This window comes from Eucalyptus grandis, chromosome 4 (assembly GCF_016545825.1).
Source record: "Eucalyptus grandis isolate ANBG69807.140 chromosome 4, ASM1654582v1, whole genome shotgun sequence".
NCBI lineage: Eukaryota > Viridiplantae > Streptophyta > Magnoliopsida > Myrtales > Myrtaceae > Eucalyptus > Eucalyptus grandis.
The window spans coordinates 29,552,652-29,569,125 of NC_052615.1; the positions used below are offsets into that span (position 1 = coordinate 29,552,652).

Genomic DNA, 16,474 nt, shown 5'->3' on the forward strand with positions numbered 1-16,474 from the left:
AACGGAGGAGGGAGGGTCGGTTGGGGTCACAGAGCCCTGGCCAGGGGCCGGCGACCCCGGCTGACCGGCGGCGAGGGCTCGCGAGCCCTCCAACGAGGGTTGGCAGCCCTCGTCGGCTAGAACAAGGGCCGCCACCCGCTAAGGCAACCCCGGCCGACCCTCCCCCGCCATCGGCGGGCCCTTCCCGGCGGCAAGGCCCTCACCGCCTCCCCCTTTCCTTTTTTTTTTTTAATTTTTTTAATTATTAATTTTTTAATATTTTAACTAAATTTTTAATTTTAAAATTATTATTTTTTAATAATTTAACTAAATTTAATTTTTAATTTAATTTAATTAATTTTTTATTATTTTTTACCACGTTAGCCCAAAATAACGCTATTTTTGCATTATTTGGCTACATTAGCATACAAAATGTTATCGTTTTGGGCTCCGTTCATCGGAAAAATGCCACGTCGGCATTTTAGCCGGATTGGCACTCAAGTGATCCATTTTACTACGATTTTGGCACTTAAGTGTACATTTCGTAAGTTATGGCACTTAAGTGTCATTTTATGCAAAATTATGGCACTTCGTGGTCCGCACGTCATCCATCCCCTATTCATCATCGGTTGGGGTGGCAATGCAGCCCTTGCATGAGTTTTCCTTTTTTGTTTTCTTTTTAAATTTTTTCTTTTTATTAAATATAAGCTAAACTAAATTTGTTTTAAAAAAATCAAATTCAAATCAAAACAACATTGTTTTAGCCACGTCTTCTTTGCTGCTCTCCTATGGCAAATTTGGAAGACCCGTAACTATGCGATTTTCCAAGGAAAAGAGCCCAACCTGATCAGCACCCAAGAAGAAGCTCGTACAATAGTAGATCTGTGGATGAAATGGATAGCTAAAGGGAAAATGGAGAAAATCGAAAGCAAGCAAATCATAACAGCAGAGAAAAACGGAACCCATCTGACCCGCACAAGCTAAGGGTGAATGTCGACATCTCATGGTGCAGCTAAAAAATGGAGGGATCGGTCACGGGTGTCTGTCGGAACGTAGCTGGCCTCCTCATCATTGGATTCATGAAGTAAATCTTGGCCCCGTCTACATGGGTTGCAGAAACCCTAGCCGTCTGAGAAGCTTTGCTGTGGGTAAGGGAAAGTCGAAAAGAAAGCTATGCACGAACATAACGCCCGCACGAAACCTTCGTCGCAACTAATCTACATGTGCACTTATGTTCATATAGTTTATCCCTTGTTGAATGCTAATCGGGCTGAGAAGAGCCCCCTTGGCAGGCCCAATCCATTATAGCAGACTGCACACAACTCATAGCCCAGATCGGTGGCGTCTCTGTCTTCTACGTGCCGTGGGAATCCAACAAGGCGGCGGATTGGGTTGCAAAAGCTCACCGTATCAACTCTCTTCCTAGCAATTAGGTTTATTTTCCTCCTCACCCTTTATTTTCAATATTATGTTTAGACTTACCAACTAATGGTGGCCATTTTATGGGCTAGTAATAATATTCAGCATATTCCGACAAAAAATGTGACATAAGATAGAAAAAAAAAAAAACAATGTAAATATTTTTCATCAGTCAAGTTGGATAGAATTAATGGTTATAACAATTTCACAAATTTTAAGATTTAATAGCATTTATGAAAGTTTTAAAATTCAATTACACTTTCGTGATAAATTTTAGGATTTTTCATACACATATCCCTATAGATTATTGAAGCACGTAATCTAATGAGAATGGAACAAGAGAGGCTTTTTGGTGCATTTCGCTAAACTTTTGTTTCAATGTTGGAGGCTTAGGCTCCATCGGTGTGACTTACGTGTGTGTGTCTCTCTCTCCCTCCCAAGATAGTGAAGCAGAAAAAATCACTTATAGTGTTGAATCATAACAAAGAGTCCCTCACCAAGGCTAGCGACCTTCACCAGCTATCAACGAGGTCCAATGATGGTCAGGTGAAGGGAAAAATTGAAAAATAATGGAAAAATTAAAATATTATTAAAAAATTTACATGTTAGTGCCAACCATGTCACATGGATGGCTGGTATCCATGTTAGTAATTTTCAGCCAAAATTGATAATGTTGACTCAACTAGCAAAAGTGAAAATTTTAAAATTCAATTAATAAAATTGAAATGTTATGACTGAATTGATAAAAATGTAATAAATTTAGGATTTTTTGAATAATTTTCCCAATTATTTTGTGTGGTAGGAAAAAAACTCACATCCATAATAGGAAAAATGACAAATTAATGTGAAAAACTTAAACTCCTATCGTATATTGCACTTTACTATTCTATTGAAAAATGTTATTAATCACGTTTAAATGTTACTAGCAAATTTGTGATAGCTCTTTGGGCAGGCAGCCTGTAAAAGTGTCCATGTCAACATCTTAATTGAGGCAAAATTACTAAAAAAGTTCTAAATCTATTCAACTTGAACTAATTTTGTCATATACTATTCAATTGTGCCAATTGAGTTCTAAACATTTTCACGTTTTACTAATTGAGTCAATTTGACTAATTTTAACTAAAAATCATTGATGTGGATGATGACCATCTTATACGTGGTATGACTGGCATTGGCATGAATAATTTTTATAATTTGAATTTTTAATATTTTTCTTTCTTTTCCTTGCAAACCCTATGAGAGTCATAGCCCTCGCCCAGTGGCTAGACCCTTGTCACTATCGGTGAGAGCTCCATTGCCCTTGCCTAGTGGCCAATGAGAGTCCTCAGCCCTCGCCTATGGTTGGTGAGGGTCATCTCTAGTGACCCTCATCAAACTTGGCCAAAATATATATATTGTAAAAAGTCATTCTTTTTAAAAAAAACTTCTTATGTAGTATTACTAGCGTCCATATTAGTGATTTTTAGTTAATAGTGATCGGATTGACTCAATTAACCAAACATAAAATGTTTATGACTTAATTAGTACAATTTAAAGATTTAAGACTCAATTAGCGCATATAAAATGTGTTTGGGATTTTTTTTTTGTAATGCTCTCCCCGAATCCATGATTGTGCTTTTGAGGCTTCCTCTGGCATTGGAATTTAATTCTAACCCATTGGAGTTAAATACATTAGAGATTGATAAATGACTATGCAACTTTTGCCAAAAAATAAAAATGTGGGCAAACAAAGTCGATTTGACTATATCTTTCATTTGGTTTATCACTTTTTTTAAATGAAGAGCGAATTATATGGGTGATCAATTTCAAGGTGAACAGTTCTCACTTGGAATTATGATTCGCCCACTAAGGATTGGTTCAGAAAAATTTAAATCAGAACCACTTGTTTGTTTCATGGACCTACCTAGGATCTAGATTATCGATCCCACCAAGCTTCACACGATGAATGGCTTGTTTTTGAACAAGCTATGAACCTGAGCAGTTAATACAAACACAGGTCACAGCAAGATTCTAGTGTCCATGCATCCCAAAGAGTTTCCTCTCAAACACATGTAAAGATTGCTTCACTTTTCTCTTGGTACTTCGAATAATGAGTAGATTAAAGAAACTAAAAGGGGCCACTTATAGCAAATGTAGGTGACCAAGATCGAGAGAGGAATGCCAACCTGTGAGTTGTGTTTGCAAGGAACGGCCGGAGGCATGGCCGTGAGTCGATTGGAATTGAGAGTCTCGAGAGAGAGATCAATGGAGTTGCTTGAGGGGGTTGAGATGAGATGGGACTTACGAGTGAATTTATAGATTAAACATTTTAATTTAAAAAAAATTATATTATTAGTTTAAGTAGGTGATTTCACATTTGAAATTGGGAATCAAACCAATACCCATATGTTCCAATTTATTGAAATTGGGAACCACCGATTTTGGGCAAGTCTAATCGGATTATGAATGGTTCTCAATCCCTTTGTATACTCCTAATGATTTAATGACATTTTATCAATCATTGAAACATCGATTTTTCTATCACAACTCATCATAATCAAATAATTTCTAGTGACACTCTCACAACTGTCCTATTCCACAAGACCTTGAAAAATTTCGTGATCAATACAAGAGATCTACTCTTATTTGATCCGGTTGTCCCCACGACCCCGAAACATTAGATCCTCAATCTCAAGATTTATAGCGAACCGGGGCGAACCGGGCACAACGGCTCGGCTCGGTTCGGGAGAAAACCGCCGTTGCTTTCTCTCCGGCCAAAGGTAAACGACGCTTCTTTCTTCGAGCCCGAACCGGTCGGCTTTCTGATGGAATCAATGCGGCCGGATCGGCCCGATGATCCACCGGCGGTCGAAGCTCTCGTCGTTCGTCGAAAACGTCGAGAGAGATGGAGATCGGCGCTCGATCTTTCTGAATAGCCACTTCCATGTAGCTCATCCCTTTCTCTCTCTAACTCTCTCTCTCTCTAAGGCCATGAAGTGCCGATCCGTGGCGTGCATATGGTCGGCGGCGCCTCCTTCCCTCCACCGCGTCACCGCCGCCGCCGTCCTCGACCAGCCCCCGACGCTCTACACCGGCGGCGCCGATGGCTCCGTTTTCTGGTGGAGCCTCTCCGGCTCCGAAGCCAATCCGGTAAGTCGACTCAACTTCTCTTCGTTCGGCCCTCGCTTGGTCCGTGCGATCTGTATTCTCTTCGAAAATGCTGCCTTCCAGGTGTTCTACCGTCTGGCGATCTCTGTTCGAAGTTCCCTCGCGTGTGGTGTTTATATGATCACGTATCTTCCGTTGATTTCATTCCGTTGCGTTGTGTTCTCCGTGTGGCTTCTGTCGAACCTATGCCGAGGCAAGAACTGCGTAGAATCGAAGCAAATGATGTCTCCTTGTGCTTTGATGTGTAGGAGATTAAGCCGGTTGCTATGTTGTGTGGCCATGCTGCATCGATAGCTGACCTAGCTATCTGTCATCCTACTGCGGTGCTCGGAGATGGAAAGACGGAGAGCTCGGGCTGCAGAGCTCTATTAAGTGCGTGTAAAGACGGTGTTATGTGTGTCTGGAGCAGGGCCAGTGGACACTGCAGGCGCCGGAGACAACTGCCACCTTGGGCTGGGAGTCCATCAAATCTGTGCACGTTACCATCTAATCGGAGATATGTATGCGTCGGTTGTTCATTCGTCGATGCTAGCCAATTGGTCGAGCATCAGGCTGTTGGATCCACGCAAGAAGTTGAGCTTTTGTTGGACTCGGAGTATCATCATAGGAGGCCTCCCAAGTGCACTGTAGTTATTGTAGATACTTATACCCTCACCATTGTACAGACCATTTTACATGGAAATTTATCAACTGGGTTACCGAGGTATATGACTTTATTTTCATCTGCCGAGGATGGGGAGAAGTATTCTGCAGTCCTTGTTAATTCACATGGCGGGATGCAACAGGTTCCAATATCAAAAGACTCTCAACCAGATGGGGAGAATAGGGGTGGCTTGCCCAGAAATGGTTCTGAGCCTAGGATAATTGATTGTACAAATGGTTTTATGGAGGATGGGGTAGTATTGTCATGTGCCACCACAGGAAACATTATTGCTCTTCTGTTATCTAATCGCTGCATCTTCAGGGTAGTGGACACTGCTGTCACTATTGGAGAGGTTTCTCTGACAAATGATCTTTGTCCTCAGGGTGTTACTGGTCACTTTCATGGTGCTGCGGGATGCATGTTTCTGGAAAGTGGTTACCATGAGATTCTGCCTGGGCAATCCAACAGAATGTGCACAGTAAATTTTATTATTTGGAATGTTGACGGTTCCGCAACTCTGTATCTTGTTTCGTATTCAGATAGCTTATTTGATTGTAGGCCCCTCTCTTCAATATCTGCTGCTTCTCATCCAGAGTGTTTAAGATTATCAGTTCATTTCATTCAATTGAAAAATTATCTTCTCCGCATTGAGTCAGTTTGCTTTGGTTTAAAAGAACTTTTGCAGTGGAAACCCCACATCTCAATTTGGTCACTATTAAGGAATCATGACCAATCAAAGCTCTTTCAACAGTGTGAATTTGTTGGGGAAGGTGTTTCTTGTTTCGACTTGATTTCAGAGTCTTCTCTATTCCATGAATCCAAGGATTGGGATGGTCTGGAGCAGGGTGATATACTTAATTCCAAATACGCAAATAGACTACATGCAGGAAACAATAGCCCTTCACTTAATGGTCGTATTGTATCTTCTTCCATGGTTATTTCTGGTGATTCATGTGCACCTTATGCTGTTGTTTATGGCTACTGCAATGGCGACATTGAAATTGTGCAATTTGATTTGATTCATGTGCCGGGTTATCATGGTGAAAGTTCTTCTCTTGAAGTAAATTCAGATGTATGTAGGAGATATTTCACAGGGCACACAAGTGCTGTACTTTGTTTGGCCGCTCACCACATGGCAGGCAATGCAAAAGGATGGGATTTCTGTAAGGTCTTGGTGTCTGGAAGCAAGGACTGTACTGTTCGAATATGGGATCTTGACAATGGCAATCTCATCACTGTAATGCACCATCATGTGGCTCCTGTCCGCCAAATTATTCTCCCTCCTAATAAGACCGAGCGTCCTTGGTGTGATTGCTTTCTCTCTGTTGGAGAGGATTCATGTGTGGCTCTTGCTTCACTTGAAACTCTAAGGGTGGAGAGAATTTTTCCTGGACATCCCTCTTATCCTGATAGGGTTGTTTGGGATGGTGTAAGAGGTTATGTTGCATGTCTTTGCCGAAGCTATTTAGGAACATCTGATACCAGTGATGTGTTATTCTTATGGGACATCAAGAGTGGAGCCAGAGAGCGGATCCTCCGGGGAGTAGCTTCTCATTCGATGTTTGATCATTTCTGTAAGGGCATTAACATGAAATCAGTCTCTGGATCTGTAAGGGATGGAAGCACTTCTGTTTCCTCCCTGCTTCTTCCCATCGTTGAGGATATTGGTTTTTCTAAACCTCATATAGAAAACTCAGAAAAGGGATTTTCTTCTGCTGGTGCAATGGCAACGTCAACTAAAAGAGTTGAGTCCTCCACTCATAAAGCTCTCCTGAGTAAGGAGAGCTCTATGGTTCAGGGCGGCTCATCTATTGTCGAAAGCATCAAGCACTCCATTAAGTGCTCTTGTCCATTCCCTGGGGTAGCAACTCTTTGTTTTGATCTCACTTCACTGATGCTTCTTCCTCAGGGGGACGAGTTATGTGGAATTCAAATTAAGAAAGCTGGCTCTCCCGTGAAGAGAGATGGTGTTGCTGAGTTTGCAGATAATGGAGCTGGTCCAAACACATCAAACAGTCACATGGAGTCCAACTGCATTAGGTCGCTTGAAGAGAGCATTGTACGGTTTAGCTTGTCGGTTTTGCATTCATGGGGGGTAGACGATGGGCTTGATCAATTGCTAATTACTGACATGAAGTTGATAAGACCTGAGAACTTTATTGTTGGACCAGGTTTGGCAGGGGATAAAGGGTCCTTTACAGTGACTTTTCCTTGTACAAGTGCTGTCCTTGAGGTACTTGATGAACTGTATTTACCCCCAGGGCATGTTTTCTCTTTGCACCTTTTATATATTTTCTGAGACACTGAATGAACACATTTCAGTTATGGAAACTGTCCTCCGAGTTTTGTGCAATGAGGTCATTGACCATGGTATCACTTGCCCAACGCATGGTTAGCCTGTGCCATTCCTGTTCAGTTGCCAGCAGGTATTGATTACTAAACAATCCCACCTAATAGTACATCCTGAGTTTGGTTGCATTTCAATAGCAACATTCTATTTGAATGACTGACATTCGTGATTTTTTTTTGGGTTTAAGCATCCAAAAATTCAAGCTTTGGTGTTCAATTGAAGTCTCTGTGATTTTTTTACTAGTCCAGTCAATTGACCAACAGATTTCTTTAGAACTTTTTGTCATTGGAGTGCTCTATGGAGCTTTACTGTAGTCTGATACCGAAACTCATACAAGATGTTTTCATCTAATTAGATGAATTTAACAGTAGTTAACTACCTGGTTTTAAAAGCAAAAGCTAGCTTCCAGTTATACTGATAAATTTTGTGTTGCAAGTCCATATATAAATAATAAAAAGTGGTAGCATTGTGAGAGATCCATAGGTTATCTATAAAGATCGATCCAGACCAGTGTCCATTGTCAGAGTTTGTCTACAAAGATTGATCTACTGCGATAGTTTATTTTTCTCAGTTATACAAATCAATAAGGATTTACTGGTGGATGCACCATTATATTTGCAGCATGGGAGTACAGTTTCTCAAACGACTCTTTAAAGTTGGGTGCAATCATGCTACTAGTAGCAAATTTTTTTTGTAAATTTTGTTGATCTACTTTTCAAGGATTTTTCATAATGCATTCAGTATTTCTCTTGAAGCATCTGGCATCAACTCATCTTTTTTCTTGAATTGTCGATTCTGTCCACTTTTCCATCTTAAAAATGAACGGTCTACCTCTTCTTTAATTTGCAGTACCCTGGCGGCATTCTATACTCGGAACTTTGCAGAGAAAGTCCCAGAGATTAAGCCACCTTCCCTCCAGGTCAGACTCTGTTCCACTGTTGCAATTATGTTTTGTGTCTATCTATAGCAATTTCTGGGATTCCTTGATGCCCCTTTTTTGTATCTTTTCCAGCAGTCCAGCATAATTGAACTCTGGACTTGTATAAGAACATTTAACAGAGGCAAGATCGCGTAAACTCACTTCATCTTCTGTTATTGCCCTACCAGCCTCCGACTAGTTTGGGATCTTTTTTTTTTCTTTGGGGTTCTGTCCACGGGAAAAAGAAAAGGGGTGGGGTGGGTTTGGTGTGAGGATGAGAATCTAATTATGTGTAAATTCCTCTTTTTTTTTTGTGTGTAATATCTAGAATATATGTGTCGTTTATTTTTTTCAACTTGTATCTTGTGCCCTGTAGGTGTTTTTTTTTTGTTTTTTTGGGTAAGTGAATACAAGAAGACAGGTGAGTTGCCTTATGGTGGAAGCCCGCACAATCACTCATATAAACAATGTCGTTTGTTTGGTTTTATCATCTTGGTGTACAATCTAAGAGTAATGCTAGGTATACTAAAGCAGCTTTATTAATTTGGTATATTAAGTAATGTGGTAGACTGCAAATTTTTTAGGAGTGGTTCATATTTGAAATGTAATAAAATTGTACCACATGACTTAGTGCATGAATCTAGTAAACCATCTCAGTATATATTTCATTATCCAATCTAACTGATAAAAAAAAAAAAACATATAAACTATGTCAATTTGGGAAATTACATTGATAAATCCGGAAAGAAGCTGCTACTTACTATGTCATTTATCTTGTTCTTCAAATTCTTGGCTATTTCTTGCAGTTTAGTATTGCAATGTTTTGCCGCTTGGTAATGCATTATCCCCAAGAAGGATTGAAGCTGCTCGGTTAGTGTTTTGACTGTCAATATTTAGAATCAAACTTTCAATGAGTAAGCTCATGAAGGTTGAAAATAAAAACTCAACTGATTATACAGAGGAGACTTAAGAGGCTTTAAGCGAGAGTGACTTATCAATATTTAATGTTTCATGCCCAGTATATGGTCTTGCAAACATTAGTCTTTTCCTAGGCTTCTGGAGCTCTCCCCTAAATGTTACATAGCATAAGTGTTTGTCCATCAGATTGACATTGTCTCTGTTTATGCAGTTGTTGGTAAGCTTCTGGCAAGATGATAGTGAACATGTAAGGATGGCTGCACGATCTTTGTTCCATTGTGCTGCTTCCCGGGCAATACCTCTCCCTTTGTCTAGTCAAGAGGTGACTAATCACATAAAGTTTGTGAGTTCTATGGCTGGGAAAAATGAAGATGAACATGAAAATCCAAAGGAACAGATGGTATCTGATATAGCAGTTATGGAAGAACGGCAAACAGAAGAGATCTTGCAGGTTGAGGAATCCAATATTCTGATATGGCTAGAATCTTATGAAGTGCAGGATTGGATTTCATGTGTTGGAGGAACAGGGCAAGATGCAATGACATCTCATATTATTGTTGCAGCTGCATTAGCCATTTGGTACCCCAGTCTTGTAAAACCAAGTCTGGCCCCGCTGGTTGTTCATCATCTAGTGAAACTGGTCATGGCTATGACTGAAAAATATAGTTCCACTGCAGCAGAGCTGTTGGCTGAAGGTATGGCAGACATATGGAAGGCATGCATTGGATCTGAAATCCCCCGTTTGATTGGAGATATCTTTTTCCAAATTGAGTGCGTAAGTGGTACATCTACAAGTCCAGCCATACCCACTAAAATTCGGGAGACTTTGATTGAGATTCTTCTTCCAAGTCTTGCAATGGCTGACATTCATGGGTTTCTTAATTCCATAGAAAGCCAAATCTGGTCTACTGCATCTGATTCACCAGTTCACTTAGTATCCCTCACTACACTAATTAGAGTTGTGCGAGGAGCTCCCAAGAATCTGGCTCAGTTCCTTGATAAGGTTAGTAAAATGTTCCTTTAAGTTTTGTATCACAAAACCAATTCTTTAAGAGTTTAAAATGGAGTTGGATCATGTATATATATGTCGGCAGACTAGTATCTCATTTAACGCTTTTTTCTTATTTTCAATGTTTTTTTCCTCTGTCCTCTGGGGCGTTTGAACTATGACATTATGGGTGCTTGGCTGATTCAGCCTACTGGTTTTATAAGTAATTCCCATTTTTACAGTTTACTTTGAAAATTTTTCTGCTTCTGCTTATCTATGTCCAAAAATAGTGGTGCATGTAAGCCACATATGGTGAGTGTGCGCTGTTGTGATTCTTTTTCCTCGGTTCCTCCAAGTGTCCAATTGCTTCTTTTTTATGCCTTTGCCTTCTGGTCTTTTCAAGTAGTATTTCTCATTTATGGGTTCAAACCATGTGATTCTCTTATTAGGTTCTGTATGCTAATTTATGAAATGTGCCATGCTCTTGCAAATGTGCTGTCCTGGACTTGATAAAAATATGAAATCCTGTTTTGGGAATGCCCTTTAAGCTTTGTCCTGAATTGCAGGCAATTAACTTTATCTTACAAACCATGGACCCTGGCAACTCAATCATGCGGAAAACTTGCCTCCAGACTTCAATGACAACTTTGAAGGAAGTTGTTCGCGTATTTCCCATGGTAGCACTGAATGACAATTTGACCAGATTAGCCGTTGGTGATGCCATTGGAGAGACTAGCAATGCTAGCATTCGTGTGTATGACATGCCAAGGTATGATGCAACATAATCAAGGGACTTCAGATGAAGGTTTTTTCCTCCCTTTAATTGTGATTACTGGATATCCAGAAAAAAGTGATGAAAACAATGAGTAACGGTATATAAGAGAATTTGTCTGTCAACAATGACATCTCTGTTGCAAATGAAGGGATGGGATGGCATTTTTCTCTTGGACTTCATTACCGTTCATATGTGATCTTCACTCTCCATGTTTATGATTGAATGCACTTTTCCTCTGAATAATATATTTGTGTAGTGTGCCAACTAGATCATTAGATAATTATCGCTGACAATGGTTGTTCCCAATCAGGTGTTGTTTCTTTCTGTAGCAATCTTATTTTAATGAACCAATTAACATTGATGCTTTTTGATAGAGTAACATACGTCAGTTAGTTGCTAGTCTCTATTATGGAAGTTCACAAAACATGCATGGAAGTGCAAAACAATATGTAAAGGTGCCTCTGAAATACTCTTAATGTTAATGGTTATTTGCTGATTAGAATATTCATCATTTTTCTTTGCCCACTCCTTGTCTAAACAGTGTGACGAAAATCAAAGTTCTGGATGCAAGTGCACCTCTTGGACTACCGAGTTTTCTTGCAGGGTCTTCTGGGATGGCAGTAATGACTGTGATTTCAGCGTTGAGTTTTTCTCCAGATGGAGAGGTAATATAATTTTACATTTGAACCTTTTGATACTGTCACACTAAAGTATTCTTCCATCATGTCCTCCTCCTAGGTGGCCTGAATGAGTTTTCACTCTTATTCAACCATTTCTCTCGGGCTTTCAATTGCAGGGTTTAGTTGCTTTCTCTGAGCATGGGTTGATGATAAGATGGTGGTCATTAGGATCAGTTTGGTGGGAGAAACTTAGCCGCAACTATGTTCCTGTCCAATGCACCAAATTGATTTTCGTTCCTCCTTGGGAAGGTTTTTCACCTAAAACTGCTCAGAGAAGTGTGATGGCGAGCATAATGGGACCTGGTGGGCCATCCAGTCCACAGGTAATGTTGGTGATATGATCTCGTGCTTTCTTTTGGCCTTGCTTACATGCCTTCACTTTTGCTGCTGCTTGTAGTGTGCCCTGATTATGGTAGCATGTTGGTACTGGTGGCCTGGGCATGAATTGCATGGGTTTGGATGCATATGTGTTACTATTTTTCTATAAAAAGGTGAATTTCTGAGTGAAAAGCTTTCTTTGTCTTGAAAATGAACAAACTTAAAATGATATAGAAATCTAGAGGAGTGGCTAACTACTATTTGAAGTTCTAGGTTTCGGTTACAATAATCTAGTTGGTAAGTTCTTGAACAAAAGAAAACTCTATATGACGTGTTTTAGCAAAAGTCAAAATTGCACTCTTGGGCTCATATTAATTTTCTTTTTGTTTTAAGGATTCTCTCATTAATTGACTCCACTAATAACAAGACTCTAGTTTGTAACGTTAAGAATTCTCTCTCTGTGTCTCTCACTAAGGACGCATTAGTAGTCAATTCATGCTATTTTTTCTTAACGGGGAAGTTTGATGGGCCACCCTGAAATTGACAGACTTTGTACAACTTTATTAAATGGCCATGGTTAGCATAATTTTCATAGATATATGCTTTATAGATATGAGAGTAAGCTGACCTATACGAGACATGGGAGTGATTTTCATGTTAAACGAGGTGAATTGGAGTGCTTTTCACGTTAAACTAGACATTGACTTGTATGAGATTTATGAAGGTACTGAGGGTAGGAACAGGAGTGTCAAAGCTTTCGTATGGGGCTTATTTGAGTGTCACATCGGAGTAAAATCAATCACTTGAGTACCAATTTTGGCAAATCATCCTACGTGGAATTTTTTAATTTTTTTGAATTTTTATTTTGCTTTTTTCAATCTAGATCTGTATCTGCTATCTGCATCTAGCTTTGCTGTTGAGGCGGGAGGGAAGAAGAGATGGGCTTTCTTTCATTAAAAAATCAATGCTGGCAAATCATCCTACGTGGAATTTTTTAATTTTTTTGAATTTTTATTTTGCTTTTTGCAACCTCACCGGCTGTGGGCGAGGCGGCCCTTGCCTTGATCTGGCTGCGAAGGCCCTAGGTGAGGGCCTTCATGGCCTCGCTAGTGGCCGGTGAGGCTGCAATAGCCTTGCCCATGGACTTTGCAGTCGAGGGTGAGGCAGCCCTTATCCAGATTGGTCGAGGATTTTGCGGCTGGCAAGGTTTGTCGGTGATTCTCGCTGGCTCTAAAGAAAATATTAAAAAAAAAAAAATCGTCAATGCCGGCAAAGCCACATCGCACAATTGGTGTCCACGTTTGATTTTCTGGCGAGGCAAATTGGAATTGGCACTCAAGTAATTGATTTTTCAAATTTGTAGTACTCAATTGAGTATTGTACAAAAGTTTTGGTGCTCCTACCGTTCTTAACCCAAGGTATCGTCTACTGGTTTAGTTCCACGCGAGATGTAAAAGGAAATGTCAAGTTTAACGGCCTGAAACGATTTTCCAGTTTACACAGGTTACAAATGGGGTAAATGTAATTTAAAAAGAAAGGTCTCTCAAATTTTAGGTCATTTTAGTTTTACCGTTAATGTATGTTATTATTACCGTCGCTTAAGGATAATGTTTCTATTACCATATTTACAAGATAATCCGTCTCCACTCTGTATTCTGCCCAAACTTTAAATGAAGTACGGTCTATCCTGCTCTCATGGCTTGGACTCAGCTTTTAAGTCCTAGCACATAGCAATCGAGCTAGTACAAGTGGCAGTTCATATGTTATGTATGTGGCGTGGCTTTTGTCACGACATATGGAACTTGGAACCATATGGCATACCGCATTTTGTAGAGGTTGAGCTTACGTCATGTGTCAAATGGACCTATACAATCACATCAGTTCATTGTTAGGATTCCGTGCGATATAAAGTTGTTACTTGGATTTGCAAAGAATAGCAGTAACAACAACATATGTTACAATTGATGGATTGTTGATCCATTCTGACCTGAAACTTCTAATGTAGGAAAAGTTAAAGGGTGCAGGCGAGGACAGTTTGAACATTTTGATTCATAATCTCGACCTCTCCTATCGCTTAGAGTGGGCTGGTGAGAGAAAAGTTATTCTCTCAAGGCATGGCCATGAGCTGGGAACTTTTCCATTATGAAATTGCTATTACATCATATTGTTCCCAGGCTTGTGCGGTTAAGAAGCCTGCACGTGCTGCTTTAGATGAAAATGCAATCTGAAAGGTTCTAGCATCGTCATCAGGCAGTGTTGCGATGGGTTTCTTGAATCGGGTGTACAGAACTTCCCCTCCATCAGTATGGCATCATCAGTTAAATGCTCAAGGTTTTTTTGAAGTTGGGCTGAACAGGATCTCTGTACAGGCGGTCAAAGGTGATATACATCCATTTTTTTTTTGGGCATATGAAAATAGGGTTGAGGAGGAACGATATCGACTATTTCTTTGGAGCTGGGGACTTGGCAGGCTGATAGATGCCATTGATCAGAAGATACCTGAACATAAGCAAGTTCTGCACATATTTTGTTTCTTTTCTTATTCATTGTTGTCTTTGTTACTTCAGTACAATTGTTGTCGTTAATGGCACATTGCCGACTTGATAAAGTTTACAGGTATTTTGTGAGACTAATATAGTCTTTTGCAATTGTAAATTTCAGTTTCTTTCCAATTTCAATCTTTAACTTTGACGGTGTACCTGCTCTGACATTCTGTAAGATCTACAAATGTTGTGCTATAAGCTGAGATAATAACATTCTTTTCACATGCCCACGAGTTGAGTGGTATTACATTGCCCGGAAAGGCAGATTGGCTTGCCAGCTTATTCTATTATTTACCGATAATTACAAAAGGTTTTTTCCTGCATCTTGTCAGTCTTCATCTTCGGACATCCGATCCACACAATTTTTCCCCAGATTCTGCTAATTCTGTTGCCCTCTGCATACCAACGAACTGGAACTAGAAACCAGAGAGCAGTTGCAGTTGCCGCAGAAGAGGAGTCAAGGTCTCCATCAATTTTTCGCAAGGATGGTTGTGAATGCCTTCGTACGTTGTGACGACGATGCTTGAGTCTGTCGAGAGTCGCTGGATTTGCTTCTTCACAGTGCATGTGTGGTGTGTACAGCGGTAGTAGCTCCTAGTTCATATCGAGTGAAAATAAACTGTCAGAAGCTTGAGTTGAAAGCGTGGCTAACTTCAGACTTCAACAAGCCCATTATTACAAAATAGTTTAGGATGATATTGATGGACTGTGCAGTTAAAGATCCTAGAAGTGCCACGAATCACGTACAAAAGATGGAATGCGACCTGCTTATATGCCCCTGGTATTGGCCTATCGGATGCGCTAAATTATCAAATGAGAGCTAAATGACATCTCAGGGACATTTTCCAGGTCGAAAAGATAAGCAGCATTCACATCGTTCTAGTTGATATGGTTAGTGCTAGAAGTATCATGTTGAGGCTCTTTAGAAACTCTATGAATCAAGCAGAAGTTTTCGAATAGGGCAAGGTTGGTCTTACCTTGGATGGCCGCTGTTCTTCACCGCTTTCTGGCCATACTTGCGCCACCTGTAACCATCGTCGAGAATGTCGTCGGCACTCTTCGTGTGGAATGCGACCCTCGGCGGAATCGCTTTCCTGGTCCTACCGACTTTCTTATTACAGCTCCTACCTCCATTCTTCACATCTTCACCTCGATTATTATGCCCTCTAGCGCTTGAGAACGCATTTGTTGGTGAAGGGTGGTGCTCCGCAAATTTACTGGAGCCAGATAGGAGGCTAAACCAGTCCACTTCCATGGCAAATTGTTGAGGGTCTAATGCCTGTGGCGGCATTAGCGCAGGAGAGTGTAACAACGGGGTCGATGGAAGCAAGTGCGGATTGATGCATGGGAACATATTTTCAGCCGGAGCTAGCGGCAGCTGTGGGGGCGGTGGTAGCGGCCCAGCTGGGACTCTTCCGTCCATCCGGCTCTCCTAGGAAACGGAAAGGCAAAGGGAAGATCTCGATAAGCAGATGATGGGATTCTAGAGGTGTTGGGATGCCAGTAAAAACAGGTTGGAATAAACTCCCCCCTTCATGCAACCCCACTCGAGCTTTAAGGGCGGGTCTAGTTACCCTTAAATCCACGAAAGAGACAAGTTGCATTCAACTACTTCAACCGTCCCCCATGGAAGACACTTGGCACAAGGCACACTCTTCCTCCTTCCTTGAGAATATTCTAAGCTCTCCTGATGAAAGAGGGGAAAGAGATGTCATTGGGCGTTAGATGACTTGAAGTACGCAAGCTTACGTTTTGTTAAACAACTGATCCGATGGGAATTAAACTACGAGAGACA

At 40.6% G+C, this 16,474-nt stretch overlaps 2 protein-coding genes across 3 annotated transcripts; one reads left to right on the top strand and one right to left on the bottom strand.

The window, feature by feature from the left end:
- The first annotated feature begins 4,259 nt into the window (after positions 1 to 4,259).
- Positions 4,260 to 14,903, top strand: LOC104441712. 2 transcript variants are annotated; one of them, XM_039311063.1, is made up of 9 exons: positions 4,260 to 4,527; positions 4,794 to 7,421; positions 7,511 to 7,614; positions 8,388 to 8,457; positions 9,587 to 10,378; positions 10,930 to 11,132; positions 11,680 to 11,803; positions 11,935 to 12,141; positions 12,216 to 14,135. In XM_039311063.1, exons 1-9 carry the CDS (start codon positions 4,369 to 4,371, stop codon positions 12,303 to 12,305), a joined length of 4,377 nt encoding a protein of 1,458 aa, XP_039166997.1. In that variant the 5' UTR covers positions 4,260 to 4,368; the 3' UTR covers positions 12,306 to 14,135. The 2 variants fall into 2 exon arrangements, with proteins under 2 accessions (XP_039166997.1, XP_010053206.2); XM_010054904.3 differs by lacking the exon at positions 12,216 to 14,135 and adding an exon at positions 14,142 to 14,903 and having other exon boundaries at positions 4,267 to 4,527.
- LOC104441711 (probable WRKY transcription factor 24) lies at positions 14,857 to 16,231 on the bottom strand. Its single transcript, XM_010054903.3, has 2 exons — positions 15,657 to 16,231; positions 14,857 to 15,273 (listed from the first exon to the last, which is right to left on the bottom strand). The coding sequence occupies exons 1-2, from the start codon at positions 16,100 to 16,102 to the stop codon at positions 15,096 to 15,098; spliced, it is 624 nt and encodes a 207-aa protein (XP_010053205.2). The 5' UTR covers positions 16,103 to 16,231; the 3' UTR covers positions 14,857 to 15,095.
- Between the last annotated feature and the right edge of the window lie 243 nt (positions 16,232 to 16,474).

Coding starts and splice junctions, on each gene's coding strand:
- LOC104441712 (XM_010054904.3), top strand. CDS start 4,369: ATGAAGTGCCGATCCGTGGCGTGCATATGGTCGGCGGCGCCTCCTTCC. Junction 4,528..4,793: donor CCGGCTCCGAAGCCAATCCG/GTAAGTCGACTC, acceptor TTTGATGTGTAG/GAGATTAAGCCGGTTGCTAT. Junction 11,804..11,934: donor GTTTTTCTCCAGATGGAGAG/GTAATATAATTT, acceptor TTTCAATTGCAG/GGTTTAGTTGCTTTCTCTGA.
- LOC104441711 (XM_010054903.3), bottom strand. CDS start 16,102: ATGGACGGAAGAGTCCCAGCTGGGCCGCTACCACCGCCCCCACAGCTG. Junction 15,274..15,656: donor AAGAACAGCGGCCATCCAAG/GTAAGACCAACC, acceptor GATATGAACTAG/GAGCTACTACCGCTGTACAC.